Below are 17,987 nucleotides of genomic sequence, written 5' to 3' on the forward strand. Positions count from 1 at the left end.
CACGAACCTCAAACCTCTCGAATACACACCAAGTGCGCTGCCCATTACATTAGGAAAGCATGCTAAGAAAGCAGGAGAAACACCCTATATCAGCAGCAGTAATTATTGAAGTTTTCTATACATTAATTACAATTCTTCAATGCTTACATTCTTGATTATATGACAGGTATCAATATGGTAACCAAATTCCTTCTTGTGTAAAAACACAGTTGGTGCTTAAACGCTTAACATTACTGGAATAGGGAAATTTAGATCGCCTCTTATACATATTAAATTTGTAAATTGTATATATATTTATATTTGTAAATTCTTATAATTTGTAAACTATGTACACACTTCAGATTAGCGGCTTATGTTTGGGATACCAAAATCATTAATGAAAATGTGCTACTGAAGGAATAGTTATTTAATATTTCATGCATAATTGGCAAGAACTCTTAATAAAATCTGAACAAGAACTAGTTTAGCAATTTTTTACTCGCTACTGAACAGAAAACCAAGCTTTATGAGAAAACAGTTCTGTTTGTGTTATTTCAGGCAACAAATATTATATAAATTTAAAGAATTTCATAACAAATACAGCATTATTAAGGAAAGTTTGGAAACATTTATATATTTGAGAATTCAAAAGTGATGTCTAATTTAGAAACTTGACCAATAAAAAACATTTTAGTATTTCATAACACATATGCAAAGATTTTACAGTATGTAATTCTGAAATATAAAGTAACTGCAGCCAAAAGTGACTTCTTAACTGATTAAAGAACATTCAGGCAAAAAGAAGGTTATTGGAATAAGAGAGAGAGGCCAGAAAATTACAAAAATTCTTAAGATGCTGCAGCATAAGGCTAAATAAAATTTAATTATAAGGCTAAATAAAATTTAATTATAACAATAAATATTTTTAAGCAGCTCAGTTACAAGACAGTAGGACTAATACAAGCAGATTATAATCTTTTCCTTTTTCTGAATAAATTGTTCATTTTTCTTCACCTCTAAGTGCTTCAGATGAAGACATAGAATTTACATCTGAGAACAAAAGAAGACATACAATTGTCTTGAACTTCTCAAATGAGAATGAAAGTAGGATTTAGCTCAGATATGTGATTGAATTACAGTTTGAGACTGGTCAATAGCAATTACTTTCAATGCTGCCTTCAAAAGATAAAAAGATATACAGGTTTTGGCCAAAAATGAAACATCAAATATCTTGTGACAGGATGGAAATAGCAAAAGCCCAAAGTGATTTTACAATGAAAATTAAAAAAACAGCTCTCATGTATTATGTTTATTTTAATGGTTGGAAAAACAAGATTTGAAACTCAATACGCAGTCACCTCCACATGGTGACTTCTGGATAGTTTTTATTTAAAAAATGGAATCTAGTTAAGAGTTCCATTGCATAACAGGTAATTTATGGTTATAATTACTGAGGTCAGCAGTTACAGGAAATATGAATTTTCAAGGCCAAAATGGCAGCCAACATCATACAGACCTTAAACATTGACAAAAAACAACTTTTCTCACATGTAGGCTAATACAAGAACGAAAAACAATTTTTGGTCTTCTTTTCCTTTACTCAATAGCTCACTCCTATGAAAGTGGACAAAAATTTCATCCATTTGTAGAATAAAATTCCCAGGACTGGTAAGTTTTCCTACATCAGCAAGCACGAAACATAGATTGCTAGTAGCATATGAGAAACTTAAGATAGCTGTCACAACTGACAGTTTGGGTTGTGCTTGTCTGATACAATAAATATATGTGTTATTTACTTTTAAAACTGTACTATTCTTCGGTACATATGCTGTACAGTAGTGTAAAAATAGTAAGATATGCAAACACTCATTAGAATTTTAAAGTAAAAAAAAACTTGCACATCAGGCAGTCAAAACTGAGGCAACTAGCATAGCTTATTACAAGACGTTTACATTACCAGTAAATGCAAGAAGCTACTCACGATTTGCAACCGCATTGTGCATGTCAATATATATATTTTGGTTTAGTTCAATGGAAAGCAATAAGTTATTTTAAAGCTGAACAGCTTACTGCCGTACCTAAGGACTCAGGTTCGAATCCCGGAGAAAGCATGGATATTTGTAAATGTATAGTGCCTTTGCAGCATGGGGGCAATATGTGACAATTAGAAAATCCTCTCGAGAGGTTGATGGCAGGGAACGAGGGGTGGGAGACCCATGGACATCAAAATTGGGGGTGAAACTGATGAAAATCGTACTGTCACCTGTATGGTGCTATAGGCTATTGCCAACAGGTGCAGTTGTGCACTCCTTGCCATGATGAATTTCATGGTCTTATTCTGATATTCTTGCCAGACAAGTGAGATAAGTCACAACAGCAAACATCAAAGCTAAACAATGCTAGAGTCAAATTGAAGGAATCTGCACATTCATCATAGTGTCTAGCTACGGCGGCAAATCAGACTTTGATCATCCAAAGCAGATAATTGTTAATTAGCTTAACTAATGATGAGGCTAGCAATCAGTTCATCCCAGCCTGCATAAAAATATATGTATTAAATTTGTTTGCTGTTTGGTATATACTTCCTTTTATCACTGTAACCACATATATTTCAAGTTTGCATTTCTATGTTCAATCTATCTTTTTCATTCAAGTTTGTCTTTCAGATTTCAGTTTAGGACTTGCGTTTAATGTTTTGCATTTTCATAATTTTGAGATTTGCTAAAATGTCACAGAAAGGCTACAGATTTAGTAATACTATGACGAAGTGAAGGATAATGTACACATTAACCTTATTGAAGTTTATGACATATGAGAATACAGTTACATTATTTATTTGATATCCCCTAAGAGATTTCAGCATAAGGTAATTTGAGATTTATGTAAAAGGTTCCACTCTATAATTAATAATAAATATGAAATTCCAGAGGTGTTTCAATACTGAATGCATGCTATTGCACAGAGATGAGAAATGACATGTGCTTAATGAGGGGATTTCCATTATTGTTGATGCTCCTAGAAGGACTGTTGTTGCATGCTTTAGACTTCTGACAGAGCACATTTGCTTGTGCAGCCATCTTTCATAATCAGGGGTTCTAGATTATCAGAACTCAGTTTTATGTCATATGTTCAAGTGTTCAGCCATCAACTTATTATGTCTGAACACCTATAGAGGTGTTCTGGAATTAAGAGGTTTAATAATATTGTGAATAGCTGGTCAGCCTTAGAAATGATGGCTTGAGTGCCAAAGTCCAGCGTTTGTAAATAAGACAGCATAAAAAAAATACTGAAAAAATAACTGACCAACCTTTTTAAATATAAAATAATCATATAAGTACAGCAATTTATATGTGTATTAATTTGCTAAGTTTTTTCTTTAACTCCTCTTTTTAGAAATGGCATTTCCTATGTAAGTTTTTAATTTTAAAGCAGCACGAGTAGTAAATATGCCCTACATACAGTGTGGCAGAAAAGTCTCCGCAGTTTAAAACAGAAATAAATGCACCACAGACATTATTCCAAATTTCATTTTACCACCCAACCATTAATCATCATTTTGTTTCAAAGTATAATATTACCCAAATATTTGCCATCGATTTTAATGTGGCACATGCACATAAATTATGGATACAGAGAGATGTCATTTGTGTGAGGTATATAAAAACCAGCTATATTTGGGAAAGAACCTTGTGGCAGCCATAATTCCCCATCTTCTAAGCAAATTTGTTTACAGTCCTACAGCAACAATAGTGTATTCTTACTGCTGTACTTGATAAAAATCTTATAGTAGCCAATGTAGTCTCTACTCATCTCTAGCTATGTCAAGATAAGGGAGAGTAAGGTGATCAATGAACAAGAGGCCCATGAAATGGCAGGGAAGATTAGTCAATGAAAAGCAAGGCTGGAAGGAAAAGTCTATGGACAGCAGGAAACAGAAAAAGAAGGGGAATTCTGTGCAAGTGAAGGATAATGTACAGAGAAGAGAGGACAAATGCTGTTAAGCTGCATCACTTGAAGGAAGCCTGGGAACATTACAAAGAGAATTCAGAAGCCTGATGTATTTCCACATCAATGCCTGTAATCTACAAACAAAAGCACTCCCTCAGCCTAATTTATTTTTGCTTTTAACATTATAACTATTGGTACAGAATCACATCAGGCTATTAAATTCTCTCGACGATGGTCAAGATTTTCCCTCTAGTTTAACAGCTGAACATGGTTTGCTTTTTCTTCCCTTCCCTGAAATAGTTCTTCACATCACTGAATCCCCTGTATTTCTTCTTGCAGGCTCCTCACTGCCGTCCTTTCTCGTCCAGATTCCCACCCCCTCCTTTTTGTTTACCTTATTTTCCACCTTTCATTCATCAGTGATCCTTATTTTCTATCTTGATCTCAGCAGAGAAGAGGAATGATTACAATGGTTGCCGTTAACATAGAAGAGGAATGATTACAATGCTGTTACTTTATCACATATGGCGATAAGACAGACCACTATTCTAGAGTTACATAACTTTTACCAAATACGACTAGAAAAACAGCATTTATGGCTACTGCAAGGTTTTTTTCCCCAAATCTGATGGAGTTTCATGTTCCTTATATAAATCATATCACACTGTATCCATAATTTATGCATCATATCAAAACATAGAATGAGAATTGTATTTGAATCCTGACTACACCGGTTATCATAAATTAAGGAAACATCACAAAAATCACAATGACTGAAAAAGTTACATGTAGAATTTTATGAAACTTACCCATAATATACAACACATATTACCGGACAATTATTGTAGTATAGAAATTAGCACATGTATAAAATGAACAAATCAAAGATGTCAGTTTGCTATAGTAAAAGTACCTTCAATATGAAATATAATCGCCTCTAGAAGCAATACAGCACATTCAGCGATGTGTGATGCTTTCAATTATGCGGTCTATCAGTTCCATAGGAAGTGAGAGCCATTGCTCTTGCAAAGTAGTTGCAAGCGCGGCAAGGGTCTAAGGGGGCGGATTGAGAGCAGCTAGACATCTCCCTAAAGCATCCCAAACATGCTCGATATGATTCAAGTCCGGGGATCGAGCTAACCACTCTATGTGCATAATTGTTTCTTGTTGAATATAATTATATACGATGCGAGCCCTGTGTGGTCTTGCGTTGTCGTCCTGTAACAGGAAAGCATCACCTACTGCCCCGGCATATGGGCACACATAAGCATCAAGGATGTCATCTCTATAAACATGAGTATTCACGGTTCCCCTAGGAAAAACATGGAGGTCTGTGCGTCCACCCAAAGAGATGCCCCCCCCCTAAACACAGACACTGCCTCTTCGGTATGCATCTCTTTCATGGATGTTTGACGGATAATAACGGGTTCCAAGTTCTCTCCATATCAAATAATGCCTACTATCGCGTTCTAGACTAAACCTGGACTCATCCGTAAAGAGAACAGCCCTCCATTGCTCAGGCGTCCAGTGAACATGTTGTCGTGCCCACTGCAAACGGTCCCTCCTATGGCATGACTTGAGCGGCACGCAAATGGTTGGTCGCCTCGCATACAGACCACCTTCGTGAAGCCTTCTACGCACAGTTGATGTTGACACCAACCTTCCAGTGGCTGCAGCAAGGGAGGATCTAAGAAGAGTCGGAGTAGCGGTTCTATTCCTGAGTGCACATAATGTCAAACATCGGCCATCGGCGCTTGTCATAGCAGTTGGCCGTCCTTGGTTGAACCTCCTAGGTGCCGAATCTGTGATTTGAAATTGCCTTTGTCTATAAACCACAGAAAGACTCACATTTAGCCATCTGGCCACTTCTGTTTGACTTTGTCCTACCTCTAGTCTCCCAATGGCTTTCTATTGTAGTTCTGTATGCAAATGATGCCTGGAGATCATTATTACGAACAGGTTATCTCAGATTTCTGATGTCACTATCACAGTGAAATATGTGGGCTTGCTCTCAAACATGGACTTGCCCCTCACAGATGATGTATTCTGAGTACAGCGCCACTAATTTGCATATTGGAGGTTTACTCAGTTACTCTTATTTGGCAACATATTCAAATTTTACATGGTTTGACTTATTTTTTAGGGAGTTATTGCTATTTTTGTGATTTTTCCTTAATTTATGATAACCAGTGTATGAATTCAGTCACTGCATCTGATATTAAAGCAAATTTTTCATCTTGAATTTTCTCAACTGTCTGTATCCTATATTCCAAAACAAAGCAGGTAGTTCTGTGAGGAATGTTTCCATGGTATAAGGGGTGTTCAAATGAAAAGGTACGGAACTTCATAACAAATAAACCAGTTGAAATTTGGCATAACGTAATGAGACATCTAAGGACATGAATTTAGTGTCCGGCAAGATAGTGTGCATGTGCGGGGTCCCTGCACATGATGAAGGAGAGAAGCAAGCAGTTGTGTATTCCGCCCAATTGATGCGGCAGTGCGTCTGAGGAAATCATGACGTTCACATTGCAAAATGAGACAACTGAGGAGCAGCAAGATGTTATCAGATTTCTGAATGTTTAATGAAAAAGGAGTAGAAACCAGCCGATATTTATTGGCAGATGTTGGCCATATACAGGGAAGACCATACATCCGACAAATCAGTGAGAAACTGGAGTGCCAATTTTTGTGAAGGCCTAGAGTGTTCGAATCATAACCCGAGACCAACCCAAACACGGTAATCATGGCCAAACTCATCGACAAGGTGAATGACCTGGTAAGACATGGTAACTGAAATGAAACACTTCAACTCGGACAATGAACTGGACATGGTGTAGGACAAGCTCCTGTCACAGCCACGGGAATCCTGGGAACAGGGAATCCTAAGGTTCATGAAACAGTGGGATAGTTGCGCTTCAGGCCTGTAGTGATGACTTGTGAATATAGCCTTCAATATATCCACAATGTCATTTTGTACCTTTTCCTTTGAACAATCCTAATACTTCATTTCACAATACTGTGACATTGCACGGCTGGCTCACTTACCATATTTGTTCCCTTGTGATTATTTTCTTTAGGGCCACCTAAAAACTGTAGTCTTTGAACATATGCCACAGATAACAGAGCTACTGTTTATATTCAAGTTCACATTACATAGTAAAATCTACTGCATATTAAATTCTGTCCATTATGAAATTACAAAATTATTAAAATGATGTTTAGAACACATAGTTTTGAACAAGGAATTGTGCACATGTAGAACAGAAGGTAATTAATATGGCAAGAAAGACATCAAAATTTTAGAAGATGCTGAACAAAATACAACATACCTACTGTTTAAATACAGTCGTTTTTGCCTAATGTTTAATGTACGAGTATTGTGAATAAAGCGTGCAATTTCCTGTGGATTATCATCAACTAATTGGTGCTTGACAAAATAATCCATACCCTGAAAAGAATACAAAAGTATGCATATAGAAACATCCAAAATGTAATTATTACTTACAGAGTATAAAATGCAGTTCAAGATATAGCAATTGTTATCAATACAAAACATGCTCTTACGTTCCTTTTGAATCACATTTTGATTAACATATCTCATCTAAAAGTAAAAATATAGTTTGAGACCAGCAGAGTTTGATTTTCGATATTCAAATATAAGACATTTGCTTCTAAAAACATAATGACTGATTATCAGTCCCAGTTGCCCAAATCAAAGGACACCCATGTTATTCTTAGTGTCGGCAGACTGCCAGATTTGACACTATCAGTTTTATCTTACGAGACGATGTGAGCCAACTGTGTACAAGTCCTTGAACACCACAGATTAACTCAGTGCAGACATTCAATTAGCCTTCCACACATGGAAGATGTCTGGCATATCTTTGCACATGTGAAACAGTCCATAATCTAACGATTCAATACAACACATATTAATATCGACGGTCCCTTGTCTGAACATTCTGAAATAATTCATGTAGGACACTGAATGGCAACATCACAGTGCCAGCTCATCTGTCAGGCCAAAAAAGACATCATAAGAATTTGAGCACATATTAATGCAACCACTTTCGTGCAGTTATGTGACTTTTCACAGGAAAACATAAATGATGACTTATAATTGAAAACAAAAATTATTACGTATGCACATATTTTATATTGGGGGGGGGAGTGATATCAATCAAATCAATCTTCACGTGGTGCTCCTATTTAAACTAAATGACTGATACCTATTGTCTTTAAGTAGTCTTCATTGATGAAGAAGTAGAAAAGCATTTTTGATTTGGTGATAGCAGCAAGTTCCTGAGGGTTTTAGAGGTAGAAAGAATTGAAGCAAAAAGTCTTTTCTAAGACTAGGCCAAAACCAGCTTCTAAGATTTCTTTTTGGAACACTAGCGAATTAACTCATGGCAAATTTACTGAATTGAAAACCATTATTTCTAATCATGATTTTGACATAATGGGTATTGTTGAAAGTGGAGCCGCTGCAGACAATGAAGTATATTTTAATAGTCCTGAATATCAGAAATTTGTGTTAAAGTGATCAAAATAAATTGCTTCTGGCATTACGTTTTTGTAAACTTTCTTTGAAGGCAAAGTCAATTACCTCTCACCAGATGACTACCAACAATAAAATATAATTCTTGAAAATACATGCATGGAGACAAGAGACCTTACATGAGATATTTTTGTATAATCCTCCAAAGAATAAACCCAGTTTTGAAAGCATAATAATCAATTGGGATAGAAATTCACTTATATTTGGTGACCTCAATGCTCCCTCAACTCACTGGGTTTATTCGACTTCAAATGGTATTGGTTGTGTATTTGAAACTTTTATTGATTTCATTGAGAATGAAAGAAATTCTCCAACTTTTCTCTCTTACAATGGAATTGTCTCTCATCCTGATTTACTCTTAGCCCACCCAACTCTGTTATGCCAAATACAGCATGAGTTAGTTGATAGTCCTGGTAGTGCTGGGCATAAAATATTACTATCCAGTATTGTAAGATATAAATCCCCTTACAGGGAGCCCTGTCAGGTTTACTGGAACCTTAAAAAGGCAAACTGTTTCAACTATAAAGGCCTCACTGATACATTTATGAACTACTTTGTTCTCCCAAATCTTGAACATTCTTCAAAACTCTTTACCTATGCTATAAGTGTGCTTCTCTATGTATCCCAAGAGAACAACAAAAGAAATATACCCTTTTTTGGAATGACAAATTGCCGAAGCTTTGTGAAAGCAGAAATAAGGCTCATGAGAAGGCTCGAAATATCAGCCTTAGTAAGGACTGTATAGCTTTGCATAAGACAGGTTATCTTACAAAGATCAATAATTGAAGCAAAGAGTTTCTTGTATAAAAACTTTCTAGAAAAATTGGACTTTAGGAGGGATGGCATAAAGGCTCATAATTTTTTGTTCCAGATAAACAATCGAAACATCAGAAGAAAAGAACCTATTTAAAAAGGTTTTAAAGAACTCAAGATATTTCGAACACTTTTTGTGGGCATTATGCTAGGATAAGCAATCACAGGCCTACTAATAAAATAATAAAAAAAGTAAACTCAAACCACCTCAGGACAACAATTATCCACTTTTTGAACATCTTTTTAATGCTGATTTCTCTTCTGGGGAATTGAAAAATAGCCTTGATGCCTTAAAAGTAAAATTGCAGTTCTGGATAAAATCCTACCCAAGTTCCTTATAAATCTGGGAGATTCTGCAAAACTATGTTGGCATTCATTAACCAAACTTGGAGAAATGGCTTGTCAACTACTTGGAGAAAGGCTGTGATAATACAATTCTCAGGCTTAACAAACCAGTTGAAAATATGGACAGTTACCACCTGTTTTCTCTTACAAGCATAATATGTAAATTAACTGAGAGATTAATTGCTAACAAATTAAAGTTTGTACTAGACAAAATTGGTTTAATATCTGAAAAACAAGCAGTTTTCCGTAGACATAGATGTACAGTTGAACAAATTGCATGCCTGTCCCAAGAGATAAAAGATGGCTTTCAAAGAAGGCAAAGTACCCTTGCAGTATTTGTGGACTTTAAAAATGCATTTGATAGGGTCTGGAGAGCTGGACTGCTTAGGAAGTTAATTTCCTGTGACATTTCAGGCACCTGTTTTAAATGAATTAAAAGTTTTCTTGACCAACACTTTATAAGTGTTAAATATGGTCATGCTGTGTCAGGTTATAGTGAAACCAAACAGGGTTTACCCCAAGGAGCTGTTCTAAGCCTGATTCTTTTTAATATAATGATCACTGATTTAATAGACACTATTTCCAGTTCTGTACCTGGCATGTATGTTTAACTATTTGCTGATGATGTGGTAATGAGTGAAACAGGATGGCCAGGAGACCATCCTACAACAGGCCTTAAATGTTCTTAACACCTGAACTTATGATAATAATATGATCGTAAATACTGATAAAAACCACCTTTCAATTGTTTTCCCTCAGTACAAAACATCACGACAACCAACTTCAGTTTAATGACAAAGACCTGAATAGAATTTTTGATACTGTCTACTTGGGTCTTCACTTAGACCCAAAATTATCTTAGACAAAGCATGTTGATTCAGCTGTTGATAAAGGATATGCCAGATCAAGACTATTGAAACATTTAGCTGGTGTCACTTGGAGCTCAAGCCAAGATGTCTTGTGTGTAGCCTATAAAAGTTATGTTCCTCCTGTTATTGAATATGGAAACGAGGCTTTGATAACCACCTCAGACTCTGTTAAAAACACCCTTGACCTATTCCAAAACAACATTTTGCAACTGATCACTGGTGACGCTAAATCAATCCCCATAGTTGCTATGGAACTTCAGACTGAACTAGAACCATTAAATGAAAGGTGCCAAAGGGTGGGCCATAAACCTCGTTGAAAGAAACTTATGAAGAAAAAATAATTTTCTAAATTATTACAGACCAGCAAACAAAACGGATTAAAAACCCATAATTCAGTCCTTTCTACTGTCCATGATCTTTATGATACCTATGATATTCCTACTACGGATCGCCAGGTTTTTCCTCAGGAATTAAATCCTGTTCTAGATCAAACCATGTTGGAGGGCCACCTGGATCTTGTTTGGAATGTCAATAAACAGCTCTCCTTACAAAGTGAATTAAAAAATGCTGCTCTGGCTACTATATATAGTAGGTAACCTCCTGATGATTGGCTCCATCTGTATATTGATAGTTTTACAGAAGGTGCTATAAAAAACACCAGTGTTGGAGCATATTCAAGTGCTTTCAGTATTAGCTATCCTCTTGGGAAATACTGTGACAATTTTGATGGACAGATAGCGGCAATATTGTTTGCAATTGATAGATTGGAAGAGAGTCCTGATCCCAATATTGTTGATCCCAATATAGATTGTTGCTTCAAAACCGATAACTTTAATGATAAAATTTTATTTCTTTGAATTTCAGAAAGTTCAGAATACTCCGAGTCAAACTTTGGATGCACCGTTTTAAAATGACTCTCAGGGTTACTTTTCTTTGGAATTGCTTCACTTTTCTTGCATAATAAGCATATATGTTTGTCTTTATGATTTATAAAGCAAAACTGGTGCTTCCATTCTTCATTAAAATTTGAAATGAGTGCTCGCTTAGCTTTGTTATTGTGGGTTGTTAGACATAAAGTACATACCTTGTAATTACTGATTTCAATGCCTGTCTAAAAGTTGGAAATTTGTAGTATGCTTACGAATTAACCAAAATTGTCACAGACAGACAGACAAAATAGACACATGTTTTGCTTTGTATTCACTTAGTCTTTCTGACCGCATGCACTGGCAATTGCACCAGAGGGGTTACAGTTAAATGCATCAACCACACAGTGCCATACTGTACTGTTAGGTCAGTCCAACTTTAGTTGGCTGCACTCGACAGTGAAACGTTTTGAGCAGTGCTGATGCAAAAAAGTGGCTCTTAGATTCATAGATGTAAAAATATATAATTTTAATATGTATAATATAAACCCAAAACTGCAAAATTGCATGCAAACTAGAATAATTTAGAGTGGGTGTATTGCACTGTGTTGCCGACCATTACCTACACAATAGTCTGTTATTTATCTCAGCACCACAACTTCTTTCATTTGGTTGGTGATGTAAACAGAGCTCTTCAATCAGCCATTCCAAAAAAGATATTTTCTCCAGTAATTGTGAAATGGTATTTGGCGACACACTCAAATTTTTACCTTCAGTTAAATGAGCCTCATACTTCAGTCTGTGAATGCATCTCAAAAATCTTACCAGCTAAATCATCGGTTTACCAATATCTTCATCACTAACCACCAGTGTATGTTTAATAAGGTGCAGAAATTTTTCAATCTGTAATGGTTTTAATACCATGTCAGAAATGTCACTGGTTGCCAATGATTTCTTTTTTTAATAGATAGCTTGGTTTCATATAGCCAATTTCATTGCCAGAGAAAAGGCATTTGATTAGTTTCTTTTCCCTTTCTTTGAATACATTTAATAAACAATGAATATTTATTTCAAGCATTATCAGTTATAATGACTCAAATAGTGTCAATATATTTAGGTTCCATTTATGAGATGCAGTTAAATTTGGTATCTTCATTAGTTATGCCATTCATTTTAAATTATGCTTCTACCTGATACAACTTATTTTCTTCTGGCTCACCTATCTACAAAGATGGAATTTTTACACTGACCTTCATAGTTTCTGAAGAATTAACACTGTCTGACTATTCCGTCTTCTCAGTATTTTCCATAATATTTACCATTACCAACTCAAGGTCACGAAAAGAATGTAGCTGTTGCTACGTCACAAACATTATTTTTTCTGTTTAATAATAACTTCTTACTACTATGTTTTAAAGAAAAAAGAAAATGATTTATTACATTTTAAAGAAACTTGTTTATTATATTTAACACTTTGATCTTTTTAATATTATTTTCTCACTATCGCCATTTACAATCTACATAAAATTGTAGAAAAGATTATATATAGTTTGTAGAGGTTAAAAACTTTTATTGTAGAGTTAGTATAAGCCATATACTAAAGACTACAGCTGGTAAGAGTTAGTATAAGCCATATACCAAAAACTACAGTTGGTAAAGTTTCACACCATTTGACTAAATTGTGAATTCTAATGGCTACTTTTTATGTTGTTTGCTAAATGGCAAATGAATACACTATCACTGAGAGAAGTCTTCATTTCATAATGAAATTTCAGTTTCAACATACTTCCTAAAATCTCTCAAAAACTGGACATGAGTTGTTCTTCGCAGGCTTTATTTAACTCTCTTTTCATAGTAAAACTAGACTTCAATGTACAGGAGTAAATGGATTCTTAGGCCACATGTGAAATTATTTTGAGAGCCATCCTTATCCAGACCTTTCTCCTCCTGAGGTGAATGTTCCTTCTCCATCAAATACTGCTTCTTAATGTACTCATTATTTGGTACATGGTTCTTTGGCTTACTGCCCACAAACACTTCTCATCCAGCAGAGTCAAACTGACACTTACTTCGTCCCTTTGGATTCATCTTTGGCAGAAGAAGTTACAGCACCACCTTTATGAGATGCATGCATGGAAACCAAGGTACTTCTTTTGACGCCGACAGTTTCAGAGACAGACCTGAGCTGTTTTCATCACTAGAAGCCTTCTTATAAATATTTGTAAGATCTAGAAACAATAAAATTTTGTAACTCTACAATAAAGCATTTTTTCATGTTAATAAAACCAGGTTCCTCATCACTACTATTTTGAAACAATTAATTATATATATATATATATATATATATATATATATATATATATTTCCAATGGGAAATAGATTTTGTTTTTTGATCTTTCTTCTCAGTAAGAGAAATTGTGGAATATAAATCAGTCAATAAAACACAAAATTGGAGGAAGCTAAATTTAATTGTAAATCATATATTTTTAATTTTTATTCCAAAAAACTGCTGGTGTTTCAGAGCAGCTCATTTAAAAAGTAATGTCAGTTTCTGTTTGAGTCTTCTTTAGGTATAAAACCTACACACTGTTCCTAAATGAAGTCTTTTTAATGAAGATTATCACTTCAAATCCCAATATTTTTACTGAGGGGGGAAAAACACAGTTGAAACATTACTCTGACAAAAACATTAATTAAATACTCAAAACTCACCATAAATGCATCTGCATTGAAAGTAACGGTACCTTCATCTAGCTGCAAATATAACTGATGATACGAAAAATTGCTGTTTTTCTTTCTGCAGTAAATAGATGCATACCCCCATTGACTCCGACATAAGCTAAAAGAAAACAATACATTATAAGCATTTAATAATCATATTACTGAAGATAAAGTACCATATATACAACCAATATTAGAAGAAATGCTAAACCATTAAGAAAAATGAAGTAAGTGAGCTGCATTGCATGACTGCAGTTCAGTGGTTAATCATTCAATGATTAAGCAGATGGATGCATTCTCAAATTTTCCTATACAGTCAAAAGTCGTTAATCCGGACTCATCGGGACTTCGGCGATTCCGGATTATAGATCACCAGTTTAAGTCTGGTAAGATGGCATGCAGAAATTATAAAATTAAAAATATGAAACCGTAATATATGAAATAAAGAACAATTATGATCTAAAGGTTATCAAAATTTACAAAAAAAAAAAAAAAAGCTTAATATTTATTTGTTTACTTTATTAAACATTTCTTTCAATGTAAGTTGTTTAAGTTGCTTCGTTTTTTATGTGATAATACTTTCTCTTTAATTCTATAAACAGACATAATTTCTTGTTTAGTTACAAAGTTCCGCTGTTCAAGTCCTATAATTGCTGTGTCGAGAATACCGACTAATTTGTCAATCGAAATTTTTTCGTTTTCAATAACCTCTGTCACTTTCTTCGCTTTCAGAAGCGAATTATAATGACGAGGAATTTGATTTAAATCATATCAAAGGAGTACATAGAGATGAAATACTACATTTAGTGAGGAATTATAAGCCAAATAAAATAAAAACATCTGCCCTGAAGATAAGGATAGTGCTGACAGATCAACTTCCAATTCATTGCGCGCCGCGGCGTTAAAGATAAACAAAGTTTAGATAAACAAATGTTAAAATTTAGATAAACAAAGGATATGCCTTTATCCATTTTTTGCAGCAATTCCACTTTTTGTTTAATGGACTTCGAAACATACTTTCGCTTTGTAGATCCTTTACATATTAGTAAATATATATCAGAAATTCTATTTGACATAATCGAAAGTTAAAGCTTACTTTTATAAAATTGCTCTAACAGTTTGCAAAAAATAATAAGCCGAATCCAATTCGAAGATTAAGGAACAATGCAATCTGCAACATTAACTGAATTAGATAATTTTAGCTTAGCTTATACCATCCGTTATACATTAAACGCACATTCGTAAACGTATTTTGCAGACGCGCACACGCGTATTCGCAGCCGTAAAGGTCTTACGCGCATGCGTCGCAGATAGTTTGTAGCTTTGAGGTCCGAATTAACGACTTTTGACTGTACTCGATAACATCTACCCTAACAGAAAATTTAAAGCAGGTAAATTATATTTTAAAGTATTTTTATACATTTTTCTCAGTTTGCAAATAAATATTCCTATGTAATCCCTACAATAGGAAAATATTCAACATTCAAAACATTAGTTTCACTTCATAAATACTGGTACTGTTATAATAAAAGAACTTTACAAAACTTCTCTAATAATTTCTCAAATCAAGGATTAACTGTAAAGATTGTGTCTAAATTAACCATAGATTCTGACATTAAAATATTTTAAAAAATGAAAAAGTAAATAAATAACTATTTAGACATTAATCTTTGTAAAATGTATTTTAATAAAAAGAATAAATTATTTGAAAATAATTGCAAATATTTTTATTTTTGATTTTTTTAAAATTCTTCGCCATATGATTTAATAAACTGCAGAAAAAAATAAAAATAGTATATGAAATATAACTGTATAAATATAAATGATAATATCTAGTTGAAAATTCTGTTTCATAATGTCGCATTTAAACAAAAACTCTTCTTGTGCTTATAAGACATTCTGAGTAAACAGGACTAACCATGAGAAAAATTTGACTTCATAATGTAATAAAAATAAATATCATACTAAGTTGTAAATTTGTTAAAAATGCAATTACTTTAGCTGAATATTTTGTAGTTTCATGGTATACCTTCATGTAATTGTAAGATTTTATAATAATTTACCAAATGTCTTTTGGGAGGGTTGCTGCTACCTATTGCTCTCTCACTTTTGAAAGATATAATGTATGTACACATAATGCACAATAATGGAGCATTTAATATGCCAAGCATTGAAATAACACACCAGATTATGCCTATTTGTCAATGCTAGCAGAACTCCAGCAATTATCTGAGCAAGTTGTCTGCTGCATCAGAATCTTGGTGTCTTAAGTAAGCAAATGAGTTCATAATACAATTTATCTTGCTTTAATTTAAGAAGCATTTACAGTACAATTTTGAGAATTCTGCCAACTTAGTAGGTAAGCAAAAGAGGTAATCATATTACTGTCAAGAGTGAGTGGATATTTCCATCCATTTTGGTTTGTTTGTTCACCACAGAATGGCTCAAAATATTTCAAGTTATTTGATAATTGTCCTGTGTACTTAACTATGACTGATGACTCAATGGAAATTACCCGGTTTATAATTAACTTGCCTCAACCAGTTTTAAGTTTTTAGCGAAATACCTGATTAGAAATATTGAACAGAGTAGCGAGCTTTATTTTTAATACAATCTTAACCATGTAAATAGCATTAAATTGGGGAAAAGAAGCTTATGCAGAAATATGTTCATCGCAGTGACAGATGCTGTTAAATTTTTTAGCCTACTTTTCTAGTTATCTGTACATGGGAAAAGACATACACGAAGAAAATGAACTTTTTTCACTATTTCTCTTATAGATAACGAGAAAAAACACCATACTCATCTTTCCTTGACGATATGTAGAAAAATATACCAATTTCAATTCCACGTGTTTACAACTGGTTCGGAAAAGATTGTGGCAGACTGTGATTGACCAATTAAGTTCAAATGAGGTACAGTTGCATCTAAAGATGGTCTTTAATTAATAATTAGGTATGGAGTTATACAGGAAAGATTTGGTCAAAAAAGGAATTTTTGTGTTAGGCTTTCCTCCTTCTGCTTTGAGTTAGAAGAAAAGAAAAGAAAAGGGGGGAGAAGAAATTTGCAGATGACAACTAGTAAAATATTGTGTATTTTTTGGGGGGGGATGTACAAAGAACATTTTATTGGAGATGACTTTGAAATACAGAACAAGAAAAGGATCCTGCCCTACACTGATGAAGGATTCCAGTTTTAGACATTTAAGAAATGGCTGAGCAATAATTTCCTGTGCTGTGATGAGAAAGTGCTCCAGTTTTACAGACATCTAAAAAATAACTGAGTGATAAAGGTTTCTGACCTACACTGATGAAGCGTTTCAATTTTACAGATGTTTAAGAATCAACTGAGGAATGTAGGTTTTTGATCTACAGGGAGGATGAATTCCTGTTTCCTGTCTACACACTTAAAAAAAGGCCAAGTGGTAAAAGTCCCTGATTAAACTTGGACAACTTTCTTGTGTTTATGAATTTTATAAATAGACTGTTCTGGACTGATAATTAGCTAGTGACTTAGACTGTTATAAAGTGCAAAGATCCAGGAGAGGTTTCTATGGAGTGTAATAATGAATTTCATTACAGTTCAGGTTATGTGACTATTTGGTGACAAATTGTGAGACAATTGTGTGTAATATTCATGCCTGTGGTGTGAGACAGAGACTGTTTACCTTTGAAGAAAATGAATTGAATTACCTTTGAAGAAAATGATTTTTTATTATGAATTACTGAAAGCTGCTCATGTAAACACTGTTCATCTTCTCCATACATTCAGTTAAGGTGTAAATACTAATTAAAAAGTTTAGTTGAGATTATTTTAAATTTAATATGTTAATGTGGTACTTAAGGACTCATATATAAAAATGAATATTTTTGTGGCTATATGTGT

At 34.1% G+C, this 17,987-nt stretch overlaps 1 protein-coding gene across 2 annotated transcripts in view; it reads right to left on the minus strand.

Moving 5' to 3' along the window:
* The window catches only part of LOC118187060 (F-box only protein 8-like), a 103,810-nt gene that overhangs the window by 18,015 nt on the left and 67,808 nt on the right, over window positions 1–17,987 (minus strand). For both annotated transcript variants that reach the window (XM_085808785.1, XM_035357239.2), the window contains exons 4-5: window positions 14,094–14,220; window positions 7,260–7,378 (exon numbers count right to left, since the gene is read on the minus strand). In XM_085808785.1, the coding sequence (XP_085664911.1) occupies window positions 7,260–7,378; window positions 14,094–14,220 (246 nt within the window). The remainder of the gene's footprint in view (window positions 1–7,259; window positions 7,379–14,093; window positions 14,221–17,987) is intronic.

Source organism: Stegodyphus dumicola, chromosome X2 (assembly GCF_044657685.1).
Source record: "Stegodyphus dumicola isolate Sdum_Otavi_A_Nest chromosome X2, ASM4465768v1".
NCBI classification, from domain to species: domain Eukaryota; kingdom Metazoa; phylum Arthropoda; class Arachnida; order Araneae; family Eresidae; genus Stegodyphus; species Stegodyphus dumicola.